At 45.1% G+C, this 16,967-nt stretch overlaps 1 protein-coding gene and 1 long non-coding RNA gene across 4 annotated transcripts in view; one reads left to right on the top strand and one right to left on the bottom strand.

Moving 5' to 3' along the window:
• SNX31 (sorting nexin 31) overlaps positions 1 to 16,967 on the top strand; it is an 83,205-nt gene that overhangs the window by 27,098 nt on the left and 39,140 nt on the right. For 2 of the 3 annotated variants that reach the window (XR_008536932.2, XM_054657426.2), the window contains exons 1-5: positions 4,030 to 4,118; positions 4,688 to 4,798; positions 9,337 to 9,427; positions 10,341 to 10,428; positions 13,877 to 13,946. Coding sequence is in view for 2 of the 3 variants with exons in the window: in XM_054657426.2 (XP_054513401.1) it covers positions 4,095 to 4,118; positions 4,688 to 4,798; positions 9,337 to 9,427; positions 10,341 to 10,428; positions 13,877 to 13,946 (384 nt within the window). In the remaining variant the exon portion in view is untranslated. Of the gene's footprint in view, positions 1 to 4,029; positions 4,119 to 4,687; positions 4,799 to 9,336; positions 9,428 to 10,340; positions 10,429 to 13,876; positions 13,947 to 16,967 lie in introns of those variants that run through there. The other variant, XM_016959732.4, reaches the window with a different exon arrangement.
• On the bottom strand, positions 2,526 to 3,938 carry LOC134810687 (uncharacterized). The gene is made up of 3 exons (XR_010159298.1): positions 3,685 to 3,938; positions 3,345 to 3,428; positions 2,526 to 2,690 (listed from the first exon to the last, which is right to left on the bottom strand). It is a non-coding gene; the product is annotated as an uncharacterized LOC134810687 (long non-coding RNA).

The following is a 16,967-nucleotide window of genomic DNA, read 5'->3' as shown; positions in this document are numbered from 1 at the left end:
TGCCACCACGCCCAGCTAATTTCTGTACTTTAGTAGAGACAGTGTTTCACCATGTTGGCCAGGCTGGTCTCGAACTCTTGACCTCAAATGACCCACCTACCTCAGCTGGGTCCCAAAGTGCTGGGATTCCAGGCATGAGCCACCGCACCTGGAAAATGCCCCATTGCGGACACTACTATGCTAGTTCTTTTTCTCTTCTCACTTGGATTATTTTGAGAAATATGGGACCAAGATTATTAAATGTCTACTTGTACAGGGCACTCTTCAAGATAAACTCACCACATAATCCTGCTCTGAAGGAGCTTATCTTCTAGGCAGCCATCTAACCTGGCTTTAAACTAATTAAGTGTTAAAAAAAAGCCAACAACATTCTACAAATAAGCATTTAGAGTGGAGAAGGTAGAACTCAACTACTTCCGATTAGTCAGGTTATTTTCATTGTCAAGGCCAAAATCATAAAACAGAAATTTGTTTATTTAACTAAAAAGTTGTGGAAGATTGGCTGCCTCCCACTTCTCACCTCTACCCCAGACCCTGCTCTTCTCTACATTGACTTTATTCTCACAGAGCTTCCCTCCATTTGCTTCAAGATTAGCAGCCCCAGCTGAAGGCGAGGACCCTGCCCTTCTTTCCTTCTTCCGAGGGAGTGAGAATTGCACTGAGCATCGAAACCTGGAGGACGTGCCAGACAGGAGGAGGAAAGGAAGTAAGGGGCAGTGGGCCACCAATTCCTCTCATCCTGACCAATGGCAAAGAGTCGGGTGACCTATGAATAATGTTAGGATGTTGGAGGGTTTTAAGGAAGAAAGGGACATTTTTAGGTTTGCATTTAAAAAATATATCTCAGGCTGCTGTGTGAGGACAACTTGGTAGGGGAGGAGAATGGAAGCAAGGAGACTTGTAAGGAGCCCATTGAAGTGGGGAGTCTAGGGCAGAGGGGATGTTAGCTGGGTCTAAGGTGCTGGTGGTAAGATGGAGATGGACTCAAGAGATCATTTAAGATGGGAAATATGGAGGTCTCAGAACTTGACTGGATATGAGTGTTGAAAAGACTTTTCTGAATCTTTCTTTGACTCTGTTATTTCTTACCTGTTGCCAGTAAGTCAAATATTAACTCTCTTCTACATGGAGAGAGGCAGCTTAACACATGGTAGCTTAGAGCTAGGGCAGCCATATAGCTTATCCAAACTGGGATGCTTTTGAGAGTGAAAAGAGTGCTGCAGTTATCACACTGGGGTGCCAGGCTTCTGGGCCAGCTGGGAGAGATGTTTACCCTATTTAGAACCTACAGTCACCTGGAGCTGGCCTTGAGTTTTGCCTCTGCCACCAACTAGCAGTATGTCCTTGGATAAGTTATTTTTTGGTTTTTGTTTTTTTGAGATGGAGTCTTGCTCTGTCGCCCCGGCTGGAGTGCAGTGGTGCAATCTCAGCTTACTGCAACCTCCACCTCCCGGGTTCAAGCAATTCTCCTGACTCAGCCTCTCAAGTAGCTGGGATTACAGGTATCCACCACCATGCCTGGCTAATTTTTTTTAAATGTATTTTCCTTTTTTATTTTTGTTTTAGTAGAGATAGGGTTTCACCATGTTGGCCAAGCTGGTCTCGAACTCCTGACCTCAGGTGATCTGCCGACCTCAGGTGATCCGCCCACCTCAGCCTCCCAAAGTGCTGGGATTACAGGCATGAGCCACCGTGCTTGGCCTGGGCAAGTTATTTAACCTTTGTGAACCTGTACTTCATCTGAAAAAATAATGGGATTAGTAAGTGTATATGCCTCACAGAGTTGTTATGAGAATTAAGTGAGCTGCTATATGTGAAACAATGAGCCCAATGATCAGGATCACAATCTAATAAAATATTTGTATACAATAAATATATAGATATTTTATCCATAAATGATGTGCTATATACACGGCTTCTTATATATGTAGATACAACACACAAATATAGTGCTTTTTTTGGACTAATCCTTTGAATGTAGAAGAGAGCAGATTTTCTCTTCTAAAGAACTTAGATTCAGAATCATAGAAATTTAGTAATTGTAAGCATGTGGTGGGGAGGAATTAAAATGTAAAGTCAAAACTTGCCCTTTGATAATGAAATGACGAAAAATAAGCCTGTTGCTAATGTGATCAGCCTTTTGGGGTCACCGAGCAATGTGATTGAGTTGCTGGGGCTCCCCAGGTCCCTGTGAAGACTGCAGCATCTATTTGTCTGAAAGGTCAGGGGGCCTGAGGAAAGGGGAGCTGTTGCCCATGGTGGAGACAGGGTCTCACCTGGTCAGCTGACCTGAGCCCCAACTTTGTGGTCCTCCAGTAATCTCCTGATTGGTCATTTGGATCTTCCCTTTTACATCCTGACACCTGGAAGGTGATGGGATCAATTGTACCCCAAACCTCAGCATCACGCGATAAACCCGTGTAACAAAACTGCAAGTGTACCCCTTGAATCTGAAATAAAAGTTGAAATTATTTTAAACATGATACAGAATGTGTGCAATGGGTATCAGATTTCCACAACACAAATTCAGATGTATACCATAAATGTATTAGTCTAAAAAAAAAGGAGGTTACTTCCCCGCCGCTCCCACCTGCACTGTGTGACTAGTATTCTGGCTTACATAGCAGTCTCCAAAAACTCCTTTCTCCATTTTCCTGAGGATGTTACATGGCCAGTACCATTCTGAATGCCTAGGAGGGAAGTTAATTTATTGTATACTGTGGATGCCTTGGGGCATTAGAGTTTAATCCTCTCAGGGAATCTGGGATGAGAAAGGCTGTGACCTCAATCAGCCAGAGATGAAGCAGGTCTGTGGACTGACAGCATCGCCTTTAGGAGATGCCAAGGAACAATCCACCCCCAGACCGCTGCCCTGCAAGGCCCCATGTGGGCAGCCGCTGGCCTCTCTGGACCCTGCTTCCTCCTGGGGTCCTCCCTCTCCCTATAGCAGCTGGAGTAACAATTCAGCCTGTGCTTCCCTGAACTCTGATGGCCTAACAATGTCTCCAGCTCCATCCCAAGAATGTCACAGGTCCCCAGATTTGTTCCTGCTTCTAGCACACATCCTTCCCCTTGCAGGATGCTTATGCTTAAGCCTGCAGAGTTGTGTCCAGCTGGAGCTGCTCCTTCAGCTGGAAACTCACTCACTAGATGGCAACTCACTTCCCTTCACTGGCCTCACAGTTTGTGCAGCTCAGATTTTTGCTATAGCAAAATCATAAATTACTGCATATTTAGTGTGGCATAATACAAAACCAATTTGATCTTTGTCCCCAGTTCCTGGCACAGAGTTCCTAGGAATTTCCTTAGTGTTAGGACTGCCTTTTGTTATCCATAACAAGCACCTTTCAGCATTGCCTGAGTTTATGCTGATGAGATGATTCTTGGCTGGGGGACTCCGAGACAGTATCAGGATGCGGACTGGTCACCTGAAAGACCACGGCATGATTAGAGGATTGGGACTTTCAGCCCCCACCCCACAACCCTCGGCCTCTTGGGAAGGGGGAGTGGCTGGAGATTGACTTTCGTCACCAGTGGCCAATGATTTCTTCAATTATGCCTGTGTCGTAGACCTCCATAAGAAACCCCTAAGCAATGGGGTTTGAAGAGCTTCCAGGTTGGGGAGTAAGTGGCGGTGCTGGGAGGGTGGGGCACCCAAACAGAGCATGGAAACCCCACCCACACCTTGCTCTGTGCATCTCCTCCTTTTGGCTGTTTCTGAGTTGTAGCTTTTATAATAAGCCAGTAATAGTAAGTACACCATTTTCCTTCACTTTGTGAGTTGTTCTAGCAAACTATCAAACCTGAGAGGGGGTCATGGAAACCAGAAGTTGTAGTCAGCTGGGCAGAAATGTGGGTAACTTGGGCCCCATATTTGCTGCTGGCATGTGAAGGGGGTAGTCTTGTGGAGCTGAGCCCTTAAACTTGTGGGATCTGATGCTAACTCCATGTAAAGCATGTCATAATTGAATTGAATTGTTGGACAGCCATTGTGATGTTCAAGAATTGGAGAATTGGTTGCTACATGGAAACACCTTCCCCCTGCCCCCACCCACAATTAGTGTCAGAAAAAATCAGGGATATGGGCTTTAGGGATGCTTGGAAATACTGAAAACTGGGCAAGTTAATTATGAGACTGTTAAGGATGCAGACTTTATCAAAAGCTGTTTTCTCCAATATAGATACTCAGTTGTTTACTTGGAAGTTCTTTAAGCTTCATGTTACTCCTTTGCCTTGCCTCCACTATACCCCACAAAACAACCCTTCCAATCTCTGCACTTGTCTCTTGGGAACTTTGGGTACCATATGCTAGAAGAGCACCAAAAAAGGAAGCTGTGGATTGTTCGCTTGCTGCAATGGTGCAGCTTTAAAAAATGGTGTGGAGGCCGGGCGCGGTGGCTCAGGCCTGTAATCCCAACACTTTGGGAGGCCAAGGAGGGTGGCCAACACAGTAAAACCCCTTCTCTACTAAAAATACAAAAAATCAGCTGGACGTGGTGGTGGGTGCCTATAATCCCAGCTACTCGGGAGGCTGAGGAAGGAGAATCACTTGAACCCGGGAGGCAGAGGTTGCAGTGAGCCAAGATCACGCCACTGCACTCCAGCCTGGGCAACAGAGTGAGACTCCGCCTCCAAAAAACAAAAAAAAAGGGTGTGGAATTTTATTTTGCTTTTCTTTTGCTTATAGAATACATTTGACATCGCCACCAAGAAAGCTTATCTGGACATATTTCTGCCCAATGAACAGAGTATTAGAATCGAAATTATAACATCAGACACTGCTGAAAGAGTCCTAGAGGTAAGCTTTGTTTAAACTCCAGCTCCAGAACTGAATCTAGGGATGGTTCTGTTTGGAAAGCAGAGAATGGGATACGGTTACCTTCCAGGAGCTTCTGGCCTGTTGTTTTACTCTGTGGATGATTATCTGCAGAGGTACTGGCATTTCCTGGGAGAACAACCAAGGAACCTGAGATACAGCCAATCCTCCAGGGCCTCTTTGATTTCACCCTCCCTGGGGGCACCAATTTTCCAGAGATCTCTTGGAAGGCTGCTGTCACTTCCTTGGAACTTAGCCAGGGATGTGGCCTGGAAATATGTAAAATGCTTTATTATTGGATGTCCCATCGTTGGGAGCAGGAAGGAAAGTGGGGCTTGGCAGAGTCTGAAACAGGTCATACCTAGGTGTGCAGGTGACAGGGGAGTTCTTGAAGGTTCCTATTCTCCCACAGGGAAAATTCTTGAAACCAGTGCTCCATCAGGGCTAATTCTGGGTGCAGAGGGCCCAGACATGAGTTGTAGTCCACTGTCTGAGGACTAATAGGACAAGACCCAGAAGGCTTCGTCCTTCTTCAGCAGCTCTGCCTCCCAGACCCCTTTTCCATCTGCTGAGTGGGGCTGCAGAGGGGACACTGTCTTCTCACACCCACATCCTGCTGCCTGGGGGCAAGCTCCCAGGCCCTTTTCCTCTGGAAGGTTTTAGCTCTAATCCTCCAGAGAAACATACAAGAGAAAATACAAAGTTATAAACACGAAGAAGAGTCAGAAAGTTTCTAGGACCTTTCAAAGGACAGAACGTTCTTGTGCTTGGGTTATGGTGTCTGACCCTTTCTGAGCTGAGAAACGGAAGCACTCCCATTTTGGCTGCTAGCTCTTCGGGCCTGCCTTGACTTAACCTATTCCTGTATCTCCAGTCTCTCTTATATTCATCGTCTCTCTGTTTCCTCCTCTCGATCCTACATCTTGACCTTAGCTCCAACCCTCATTGTTTCCCAGCTAGATCTCTACAGCTGCCCCTAAACTAGTCTCCCTGCTTCCAGTCTTGCTAATCTTCTGTATTGATTTCCAGCATAGTCTTTCTAAAAAGTATCAAAGGCCCTTGATGCTTGAGGGAGTTTGTACCCCAAACACAAAAACCTCAATTGCTCAGGATCTAGAAGTGGGAGACAGACTCATAAATGAAGGAGGAGTAGGAAGGCAGTGATAGAGTGGGAGCCACAGACTGCATGTGTCTGGGGCCAGGCAGGTAGCTCTGGGGTACAGCTGCAGGATCAGATATAGAACAGGAGAGAGCACCTGCCTTCCCCAAAGACATCATCATTGACTTCTTTTTTTACACACTGGGCTTGCTGACCAAACTAGACATGCCTGCAGCTGAAGGCAGTGGTGGTGGTGATAGTTTGGGGTCTCCTATCTTCTGGGTTTAGGATGAGTCCTGGATTCAAATTACAGTCATGTGCCACATAATAATGACGTTTCGGTCAACATTGGACTGCATATACAATGGTGGTCCCATAAGTTTATGCTACAATATTTTACTGTACTTTCTCTATGTCTAGATATGTTTTGGCCAGGCACTGTGGCTCACGCCTGTAATCCCAGCACTTTGGGAGGCCAAGGTGGGCGGATCACGAGGTCAGGAGATCGAGACCATTCTGGCTAACACAGTGAAACCAGATCTCTACTGAAAAATACAAAAAAAAAAAAAAATTAGCCGGGCGTGGTGGCGGGTGCCTGTAGTCCCAGCTACTCAGGAGGCTGAGGCAGGAGAATGGCGTGAACCCGGGAGGCGGAGCTTGCAGTGAGCCGAGATCGCGCCACTGCACTCCAGCCTGGGCGACAGAGCAAGACTCCGTCTCCAATAATAATAATAATAATAACAATAGATATGTTTAGATACACCAATACTTACCAGCATGTTACAGTTGCCTAGAGTATTTAGTACAGTAACATGCCTACTATACTACTATAAACCTGGGCTAACAGGCTTGTAGCCTGGGAACAGCGGGCCATACCATCTAGCCTAGGTGTATAGCAGGCAATACCATTTAGATTTGTGTAAGTTCACTTCGCAGTGTTCACACAACAACAAAATCGCCTAACGATGCATTTCTCAGAATGTATTCCTGTCATTAAGCAAAACACAGCTGTACAGTGTTGCTGTGTAAGGGCTGTGTGAATTTGAGTAAGTTACTTTACAGACAATGTCTAAGTAAATAATTATAGAAATAGTTCACGTTCCCGAGACAATGGCAGTTGTGTTTATCATTATTGGTATTGGTATTGGTATTGATCTTGATATTGGAGGGAGTGCTGAATACGTACTGAGTAGGGCAGTATCTCCAGGGTTCTGTGGTACCATCTGTTTTGTCCATTTCCCTTGAAACTAATAGCATACATTTGATGAAGTACATTTGCAGTCAGAAAAATGTGCTTCCTCTCTTCCAATCATGTTGGCTTGTGAGAAATTCAGACCCAAGACGTTGACATCATCAGATCAGGTAAGTTTAACTGGAGGTTCTACCCTAGAAGTGGTAGTTTCCATAACAGGTGAAGTGGTCACTTGGTCAGCCACAGGTGTGAATTTCCTTCCAGGAGCTGGGAAATTCTCTAGCTTGCATAAAACCATAATTTAAGTATTATAATTAAAAATCACCTGCATCTTCTCCAGCACACTTGCTGCCATTCTCACTTTGCTTCCCCAGGTTTTCCTCACCCACAGCCTGCCTTTTACTTTTCAATGGTCTCTTTTTTTGTTGTTGTTTTGAAATGGAGTTTCACTCTTGTTGCCTAGGCTGGAATGCAATGGTACAATCTTGGCTCACTGCAACCTCTGCCTCCCAGGTTCAAGCGATTCTCCTACCTCAGCTCCCGAGTAGCTGGGATTACAAGCACGTGCCACCATACCCAGCTAATTTTTGTATTTTTTTTTAAGTAGAGATGGGGTTTCACTATGTTGGCCAGGCTGGTTTTGAACTCCTGACCTTAGGTGATCAACCCGCCTCGGCCTTCCAAAGTGCTGGGATTACAGGCATGAGCCACCGTGCCGGGCCTCAATGGCCTCTTTAAGGGCCAGCAGCAAGCTAAAATCTAGGACTACTGTGGTGCTAGTGATGGCGTTCGTGTTTTGAATCATCATTAACATTTGCTGAGAGGAAAAATATTATTACGTATTTTTTTGCTGATGCTCACTCCTCTCAAAAGAAGGTGTTTATATTTATGTCTTTATGAATGCGAAAGGCTTCTTCATTCTCCTTTTGCCCCCATGCCTTTCCTCTGTCTGCCTTGGCATGTAAGTTTGTTGTTTTCCCTGAATTAGACAGAAAAGAAGGAAATCTAATTTGAGTGGACCTGGGTCAGGTTTACTCTGGGAAAGATGTCTTTACTATGCTGTTACCTACCACACACTTACCCACTGTGTTTGGCTTTTGGGTGTTTTGCAGCCCAAAACATGGGGGAAAGAGAGAGACAGAAAGAAGGGGAAGGGAATTGCTTTGAAAGTGGTGAAACTATTCCTGAGCTGCTCTTTATTTTCAAAGCTATGCTGAGAACACCCACTCATACCAGCCACCTAATCAGACTGCTTCCTGGGGGTAATTTCTGTATCTCTGACAAGAGAAGGCCCCCTGTGAGCCTGGTATTTGTACAACTGCCACCTAGAGAACTGGGAGCCATGGGTAAAGCAGCTCTGGAGGGCAGTGCTTGGAGGCCACTCCTTGCGTGGTACAGAGGTGATTTAGTGAGTTAAGACCAGGAGTATAAAGAAATTACTCGAGAGCCCAGTGTTAAATAGGGGCTGGGCTGGGCAGATGGCAGGGAGGTAGCCTGTGGTCGTGTAGAATTTTCTGCTAAGGGAGCGTGAGTAGATGTCCAGTGCTGTGAGGTGACACCCTGATAGGCTGATGGTAAAAATGAAGCCACTGGTGTTGAAATGAAAGCTGTTTGATATAAGTCAAAGAGGAATGTGAAGGAAGGCAACCTGTGCCTGGGATCTGAGGTTTCCATTTTGCAAACATCCTAGTAAATTACAGTTGACCATCGCAGGAAACATCAAGGCGAAGCAGGCCTGGCGTGTCAAAGGTGGGCAGTAGCGCATGCACGTATGTATGCCAGCCATGCAGCGGGGAGTGATCCTTTTCCAAATAGCTGGTAATGCAGCCCACAGGAAGGTAAACTAGTGTGCAGGCTCCAGGGACAGACATCACAGAAGGACAGATGTTCATGGAGCATGGCTGCTGCCCTCCGGGGGAAAATAAAGACCAAGACAATCCGGGAGTGTGTCCACATCTGAGATGGGATGACCAACCTCAACTTGGGGCCAGCCTCTGTCCGTTGTGGTGGGACTGATTTTTATTTTCTTTATTCTAATTTTTTTGTGTTTTAAAATTTTCTAAAATGGATACCATTTTTTGATTTCAAAAAGCTTTCTTTGAGTGTTCACTAACCCATGACAGCATTTTTTATTGATGTGTACCGGCCATTTCCAAGTCTGCATGTCACAGTTAGGATGCATGGTGGGCAGACCTAACTTTTTCCCCTTCTGCTTGTTTCTGGTTAAAGGTGGTGTCACACAAAATTGGACTGTGTCGAGAGCTCTTGGGCTACTTCGGCCTCTTTCTCATTCGGTTTGGCAAGGAGGGCAAGCTCTCTGGTAAGAAGGAAGGAACAAATGAATCAGCTAGGAGATGGGGTGGACAGGTGTGAGCAGGGGCTCACAGGAGTCACAGCTGAGGGGCTGGCCACCCACTGGGCTGTGATCCCTACCACTGTTCTCAGTCACTGGGTTAAGGGTTTAGGGAATAGGAGGTTGCGTCCTTGTTAGGGGAAAGTGGGGGCAAACCGCTCATACCTTGGGTGGTCCAGTAACTGCACTTGTGTACCCCCAGCCCTAATCCTGACCCCCTCCCCTTTACCGCAGGCCCGGCCTGACCACTGACCACTCGCCTGCACCATTTCCTGTGAATGGAGTGCTAGACTCCAGGGGTCAGGACGCCCCACCACAGCATCATTTCTCCTTGTTAAGGAATATTTGTGGATGATATCAATGAGTTATTAGATTCTTTTTTTCAAGTGTAATGAGATAGTGTAAGAAGACAGTCTGATTCTCCTATCTTTTGTTTTCTCTACAGTATGTTTCTAAATATTACAAGTTTTTTTTTTTTTGTGAAATGGCATCAGTTATATTAAAGTAGTTTATAAATGTCCTCAAGAAGCCAGGGGAGGTGGTTTTGAGTTGGAAGTTAAGGGGCTTGTGTAGAGGGTTGGCTGCTAGGCCCTGCGGTGAGCTGCGAAGGTGCTGGATGTCTCCAAATCTATTTTTTCATCTATATCACAGTGTAAAACACCCCCCACTCAAGGGGCTGTTTTTTTTTTTTTGAGGATCAAATGATATTTATTTTTTGAATGAACTTCAGGAAGTTAAAATTACATGTAAATACAGAGGATATTCTTACTGTGATTTTATTATTTCCAATAATAAGGTTTTATTTTCTCATTTGAAAGCTGCTGTATATAAGCTGTCTGTGCTGTTTCAACCAGTAAGACCGGCTTTCCCCTTTCTCTAGTTGTGAAAAAATTGGCCGACTTTGAACTCCCTTATGTTAGTCTTGGAAGTTCTGAGGTGGAAAACTGTAAGGTTGGACTCCGAAAGTGGTAAGTAGGTTCTGAAAGTGACAGAGGCGTTTGACGACACTTCGCCATTGCCCATCAGGACTTACCAGAATCCCGTCACATCCTGCTCATAGCCTGACAGCTGGAGACCAAGAACTTAGAGAAGGCTCTGAGAAAAGCAATGAAGGCCAGGTGCTGTGGCTTATGCCTATAATCCCAGTACTTTGGGAGACCAAGGCAAGAGGATTGCTGGAGCCCAGGAGTTCAAGATCAGCCTGGGCAACATAGCAAGACCTCATCTCCACTAAAAATCAAAAAAATTAGCCAGATGTGGTGTTGTGCATCTGTGGTCCAGCTATTCAGGAGGCTGAGGCAGGAGACTCACTTAAGCCCAGAAGATCGAGGCTGCAGTGAGCCAAGATTACACCACTGCACTGCAACCTGGGCAACAGTGCAAGACCCTGTCTCAAAAAGAAAAGAAAAGCAATGAAAATGAGAGAGGGTGAAATAAACTAGTTTCTGAATATTTGTCCTAAAGAATAGGATGTTGAGGATCAACATCTATCATCTACTATCAGTAGTCTCAGGTAAATACTCAGGGCGGGGTGGGGTATGAAAATGAGGAGGGTAGCCATCTTTCTGCATCTCTACTGATAGGCGAACAAGAAAGTAAGACTTGAAAACCAGGGGCGGGGCCAGGGGACATGGATTAAAGCAGGTAATGGTGGGAAATGGCTGGCCTTGGGTTTGCTTTGCAATGCATCACTGACTGCATTAATGGAGGGACTTTGTTGATGATTACAACCAGATCTGATTTATCCGTAGAAGTGTGGTATTCCCCGAAGGTGAAGGGTGGATTCAGCCAGTTTGCAGTGAATTTGAACTCTAAGTACTGGGCTTACACATGCCTAAAGGATGTGTACAGGGCCATCCATATTCCTAGATAGGTAGGACACAAGTATCCCTCTGCAGAAAATATTGTCATTTCCTCCAGTAACACAGGGGCCTGTGGAGAACAAAATATTACAGAAAATAGCACTGAGCAGCAGGACCTTATGCACCCCCAGTCCTATAACCTGCAGCTCCCAGTGTTTATTACCGTGGCTGCAGGGGATTGCTCCTTAGGCTCGCTCTCTCCCAGCCCATTTATTCTGTTATCTGAGTACAGAAGTTTTAAAGAAAGGTATTTTGAAATCTAAGAATTCCCTTGACCTTGTGATGCCTTGCTCTAGAGCTCCAGTTTGTGGCTTTGAATTGTGGAAGGATATTCCCAGCAAGGCAGTTCATATACTGCTGTTCAGAAGTATCCTGAGGAATGGTCCAGATCTTCAGGTGTGAAACCCTGAGAAGGGGAGAAGGACTCAGTTCCATCCAATGATTTAGAGCACAGCTGTTCTGGAAGCTGCTTGCTGTAGTGAATGGCTGAGCACAGTTGTTCCTGGAATTACAGTATGTGAATCTAAGTTGCGGCTTGCTCAGGTCTTAGCTGCGTAAACCTAGCCAAGTTGTTCAAGCTCTCTAAGCCTCAGTTTCTTTATCTGTAAAATGGGAATAATAAAAATAGTTTATTGGATTATTATAAGGGTTATTGCAAGAGTTATGTAAAATAGCCCCATATGCTCAGTAAGTTTTGGTCATGTTTGTGACTGTTATATTGATGATGATGATGATTATAGGAAGCAAAAAAAAAAAAAATCTTTGGGGCTTAGATTTTCACTCATGTGTTCTTCATAAAACCTGAGATCAAAGGAGAGATGATGATTCTGTTTCTTACCTTGAAGCTTGAATTAGAAATTAGGCATTGCCTATGTCTTTTTTAAATACGTAAACTCTAGATGATACGTGCAAGAGAAAACATCTACCCCAAATTATTAGCCAGCATCTCAGATCTAGGCAGATTGCCTCTGTTGATGGGAACTGGGAAGAAAGGAGGTTCCACTTCTATTGTCAGAGCTGAGGATCAGGTCTCTGGAGGGGAGATTCTGGCATAGGCTCCTGCAGGTGCCTTGCCCTCTTTCCAGAGGGAAGTCTTGCCGCGTGGGAGCTGGAAGGCTAGCTCCAAAAGCTGAGTGATTCCCAGCAGGTGAAGCCTCAGTGAGGCCTAAGTGGCGTCTTAAGGACTTCTCTGTCCTTAAGGAGAGATGCCTGGGTGCATCTCTCCAATGATGATGATATGGCTTCCTCCAGGCCAGAGGGTACCTGTGCTGGCCTGTGGGAGCCCCAGTCTGGGATGGGTCTATTCTCTGCACACAGGGGCCTCTGGGATGTGTGGGTGCATAGTTACCTGGAATGTAAGTAGGGATGCTTCAGTTACTTCTCCCCACCCCAGAATGAAGTTGACCTTCAAGCACCATATTTATCCCTTTCCTGGTCTAAGCCAACCCCATTGGTCTATTCACCCTATTCTGAGCATAGCAACTCTGCTTGCCTCTGCCTTCTGGTTGGTAGAGATCAGCCATAGGTACCCTTTCCTGACAGTTTCAGTCCCTTCTTAACATGCTACTGTGCTTCTACAGTCATTAATTTCAGTTCCTCGTGATTCTGGATCTGACAGGCAGACACGGAGCCCCTGCTATTTGCAAATCACTCTGTCAAGATGCAGAGGGGCAACTCTGGATAGGCTCCTGGCCTTGGGGTTCTTCACAGATGGTGTCAAGAAAACTTAATCAGAGTGGCAATTGGAATAAACTCAGGGTGCAGAGGAAGCACAGTGGACAGGCGGCTAATACAGCCTTGGGGAGTAGGGACCAGAGGAGGGGGCACTGCATAAGGCTTGCAAAGAAAGGCCAATCAGTCAGGGGAGGAGACTGGTGAGGGCCTTGGTCTTCCAGGCAGGGAGAGAGGAGAGAAAACATGGTTGGAATGTAGCGTTGGTGGTGGGGTTGGTGAGAGATGGAACTGGAAATGAAAGTGGGGGTGGTCCCCGGAAGGGCCTTGAAAGTGAGTAGAATAAATATCTAACTCCAGGAACAATGAGAGTCTGAAAAGTTTCACAGGAAAGACCACCCTGGTTAGAATGTGGAGCATCAGATTAAGGGCACGTGGCTGAGACAGAAAGCCTGGAAAGGAGGCTCCCAGAGCAGCTCAGGCAAGAGATGAGGGTGGCCCTGCTGCAGGGTGGTGAATATGGGGGTAGGTCTGTATGGGGCAGTTGACTATGCCAGGTATTGTGTGGTGGAGAAAGGGAATCCACATCTTGGTGGCCAAGAGTGAGGCTGAATGTGAACAGGGATGCAGACCATTCCCCTAAAGCTTTATTTTTATGCCTCTTTACTCTTAGAGCCCTCCAGGCAAGAGCTTACGGTGTAAAGAAATTAGGAAACAAAAGAGGTGGAGGGGCAGAGTGAAAGCTGGGCAAGTGGAGGTGTGGCTTTGTTGGAAAAGGGGGCCCTGGTTCATAGGGTAGAGGGCCACCACTTTCCAAAGCACTTGCCAGGTGTGCCCATGGGCCATGTCACAGGAATGAATTTCACGCTCCTGAATTTTGCAGGTATATGGATCCATCCCTCGACTCCGTGCTGATGGACTGCAGGGTGGCGGTAGATTTGCTCTACATGCAGGTGAGGGTCACCAAGAGCTCAGACAGCACCATAGATCATAGGCCATGTTGGCTTGGAGTCACTAAAAAAATTATGTGGCAGTTAATAATTCTACCTCCATACCTAAAATAGGCAAATTCATAGAGACAGAAAGTAGAACAGAGATTACCAGGGGCTGTGGGGAGTGGAGAAGAAGTTGTTATTGTTTGATGGGTACAAGTTTTTGTTGGGGGATGATAAAAAAAAAGTTTTAGCTCTAAATAGCAGTGATGATTATCCAACATTGTGAATGTATATAATGACTCTGAATTTTGTGAACAGTTAAAATGACAAGTTACGTTGTATATATTTTACCACGATAACAATAAAATGTAAAAAGTAGAGGAGTTTAGAGAGAGAAAAGGAATTCTATCTCCATTTTAACAATCCATCTCTGAATTTGCAGCTGACACACTGTCATCATGAGCCTAGAAAGGATATCCCTGATAACTTAAAGTCACACGTGATCCTTAACTCTCACTCTAGCATAGCCTTCTTGCTCCTGAGCCAACAAGCAACCTGCCTGCCATTGGCTCCAGCTGGGTGGGCGTGTGGCCTGTGCAGTTGCGCTGGGCTCCAGGCTCAGAGAACCCATGCTCTTGTAATGATCGTGGTTACCATCTTGAAATTCTTCATTTTATTTTTAGTTTTTATTTTAAAAAATTAAATTTTCATTGGTACATAATAGGTATATATATAATATTTATGGGTTACATGAGATATTTTCATGCAGGCATGCAGTGTCTAATAATCCCATCAGGGTAAATAAGGTATCTATTTCCTCAAGCATTTATCCTTTATGTTACAAACACTCCAATTATACTCTTTTAGTTATTTTTAAATGTACAATTAATTTTTTTTACTATAGTCATCCTGTTGTGCTAGCAAATACTAGGTCTTCATTCTATTTTTTTGTGCCCATTACCCAAAATTTTTAATTTTTGAACAACATTTTCATTTTGCACTAGGTAGACCCTGAAAATTATGTAGTTGGCCCTACCTACTCCTACCCCCAGCCTCTAATAAAGTAAATTTCGAGCTTGGCCTCAGTTCCCTTCTCCTGCCTCGTGTGATGAAGCTTCGGCCAAGTTATGGAATGGTCAGCCGGTGCTGCCGCCAACATACACACCCAGGTCACCAGCTGCCCCAGGTGTTCACACTCACCACACCGCCATCTTCGGAGACCTGATCTTTTCCAGGCTTGGCTCCACAATTCTGGGAAGAAAGCTCAGAAGCTTCTTTCAGTGAGTTCCCTGAGAACATCTCACAGTCTATTCTCAGGCAGCAGGCAGGGTGGTGGGTCACAGCCCTGCCCTGCTCCAACCCCTCCCAGACTTTCCATCTCACTCAGGCTAAACCCCAAATCCCAATGTCCTTGTTCTTTTTCCTCCGTAGCATTTCTACCATCTGCCAATGTAAGTATGTGTGTGTGTTGTGTATATTTGTTTACTCTCTCCCTACTGGAATGATTTCTCCATGAAAGTGGGTATTTATTCATTCACTGCTGCATCCCCAGAAACTGGAATTGTTCCGGGCACGATGTCAGCATTAAGCCCTTTGGTGGGCCTGGCATCGTATTAATTAAGTGCGTTATGTCATTGGAGCTTCATAACAACTCTGTAAGGTAGTTGGTACCATCCACACTTTCAGGAAGAAAAACATTAGATTTGCTGTCAAAAGATTGAGTAGTGGATTTGGATTAATAGAGGATGTAGCTAAAGAAATTTAACAACACTTGTTTACAGGTGGCCTTTATTTAGCGTGACTCTAAGCTGCTACACTCGGTAGCTTTTATAAACTCAGGAGAGAGAGAGATGGTGGATAAGTTATTACTTTTAATGAGCTTTTCAAGTGGAATGTTAATAAAACCTACTGTGGTACTTTGGGTGTAGAAAAAGGTCAATGGGTGGATTTTGATACCCTGGCTTACCAGAGGGCGTAGAAGAGGGAAAGAAATTTAGCCCATGCCTCCTTAAGTGACTTTTAGAGATCAAGACCCTAAAGCTCTTCTAAATTCTAAGAGGGCAAATCAAAATATCACTTATTAAATGTTTAATGTTCACCATTGTATTTTTATGGCTAGAATATAGCTTTGAGTTCATTCCGTACTATACATTAATCCATGTATAATTATGTTCAGCCTGGAAATGGGGACACACACCTGTAATCCCAGCACTTTGAGAGGCTGAAGCAGGTGGATTACTTGAGCTCAGGAGTTCAAGACCAGCCTGGGCACTATGGCAAAATCCCATCTCTACCAAAAATGTAAAAGTCAGCCAGGCATGATGGTGTGTGCCTGTGGTCCCAGCTACTCAGGAGGCTGAGGTAGGAGGATGGCTTGAGCCCAGAAGGCGGAGGTCACTTAAGATGTGATCACGCCATTACACTCCAGTCTGGGCAACATACCAAGAACCTGTCTCAAAAAAAAAAAATCATGTGTCAGTGTACTTGATATGAGTTACAGAAGAATTTTTCCACTTTAAATGTTTATTGAGGCCCATCCTTGCTACTGTATCCTCGCTATTATGATACATTATTAGCTGTGTCTGGTTTGATACCATGTCCTTGGATGAGATTGCATCACATAATTCTAATATCGTTCCTGTGGGAAATATCATCTTTATGGCATGTCTTTTGCTTCTCATTGTGATGAGAGGTCAGAGCTTCGAGCATCATAATGTGACTTTTTAAATCTGTTTTCATTAAAGATTTATAACCAGAGGGAAACAGATGATGGTACTTCCTCTGCTCAAAGCTAAAAAAACGTGGCTTCATGGGAGGCACACTGAATTGCAGTTTCAGAAATGAATTCTGTCCCTTGCTCTGACACTGATCCTCTCTCTGGGTGACCCTGGGCCAGCCACTGCATCCTTCTGAACCACGACATCTCCCTGTTGAGAAGAGGTGGAACTAACATAATCTCTAAGTTTTCTCCAAGCTTTAATAGACTGTCATACAAACCTTAGCTCATTGCCTGGCAAAGTCTCCAAAAAATTGTAGTTG

The sequence above is a fragment of the Pan troglodytes genome, chromosome 7 (genome assembly GCF_028858775.2).
Source record: "Pan troglodytes isolate AG18354 chromosome 7, NHGRI_mPanTro3-v2.0_pri, whole genome shotgun sequence".
NCBI classification, from domain to species: Eukaryota; Metazoa; Chordata; class Mammalia; order Primates; family Hominidae; genus Pan; species Pan troglodytes.
The sequence above is the reverse complement of the archived record's forward strand: the minus strand, read 5'-3'. Positions and strand labels throughout refer to the sequence as shown.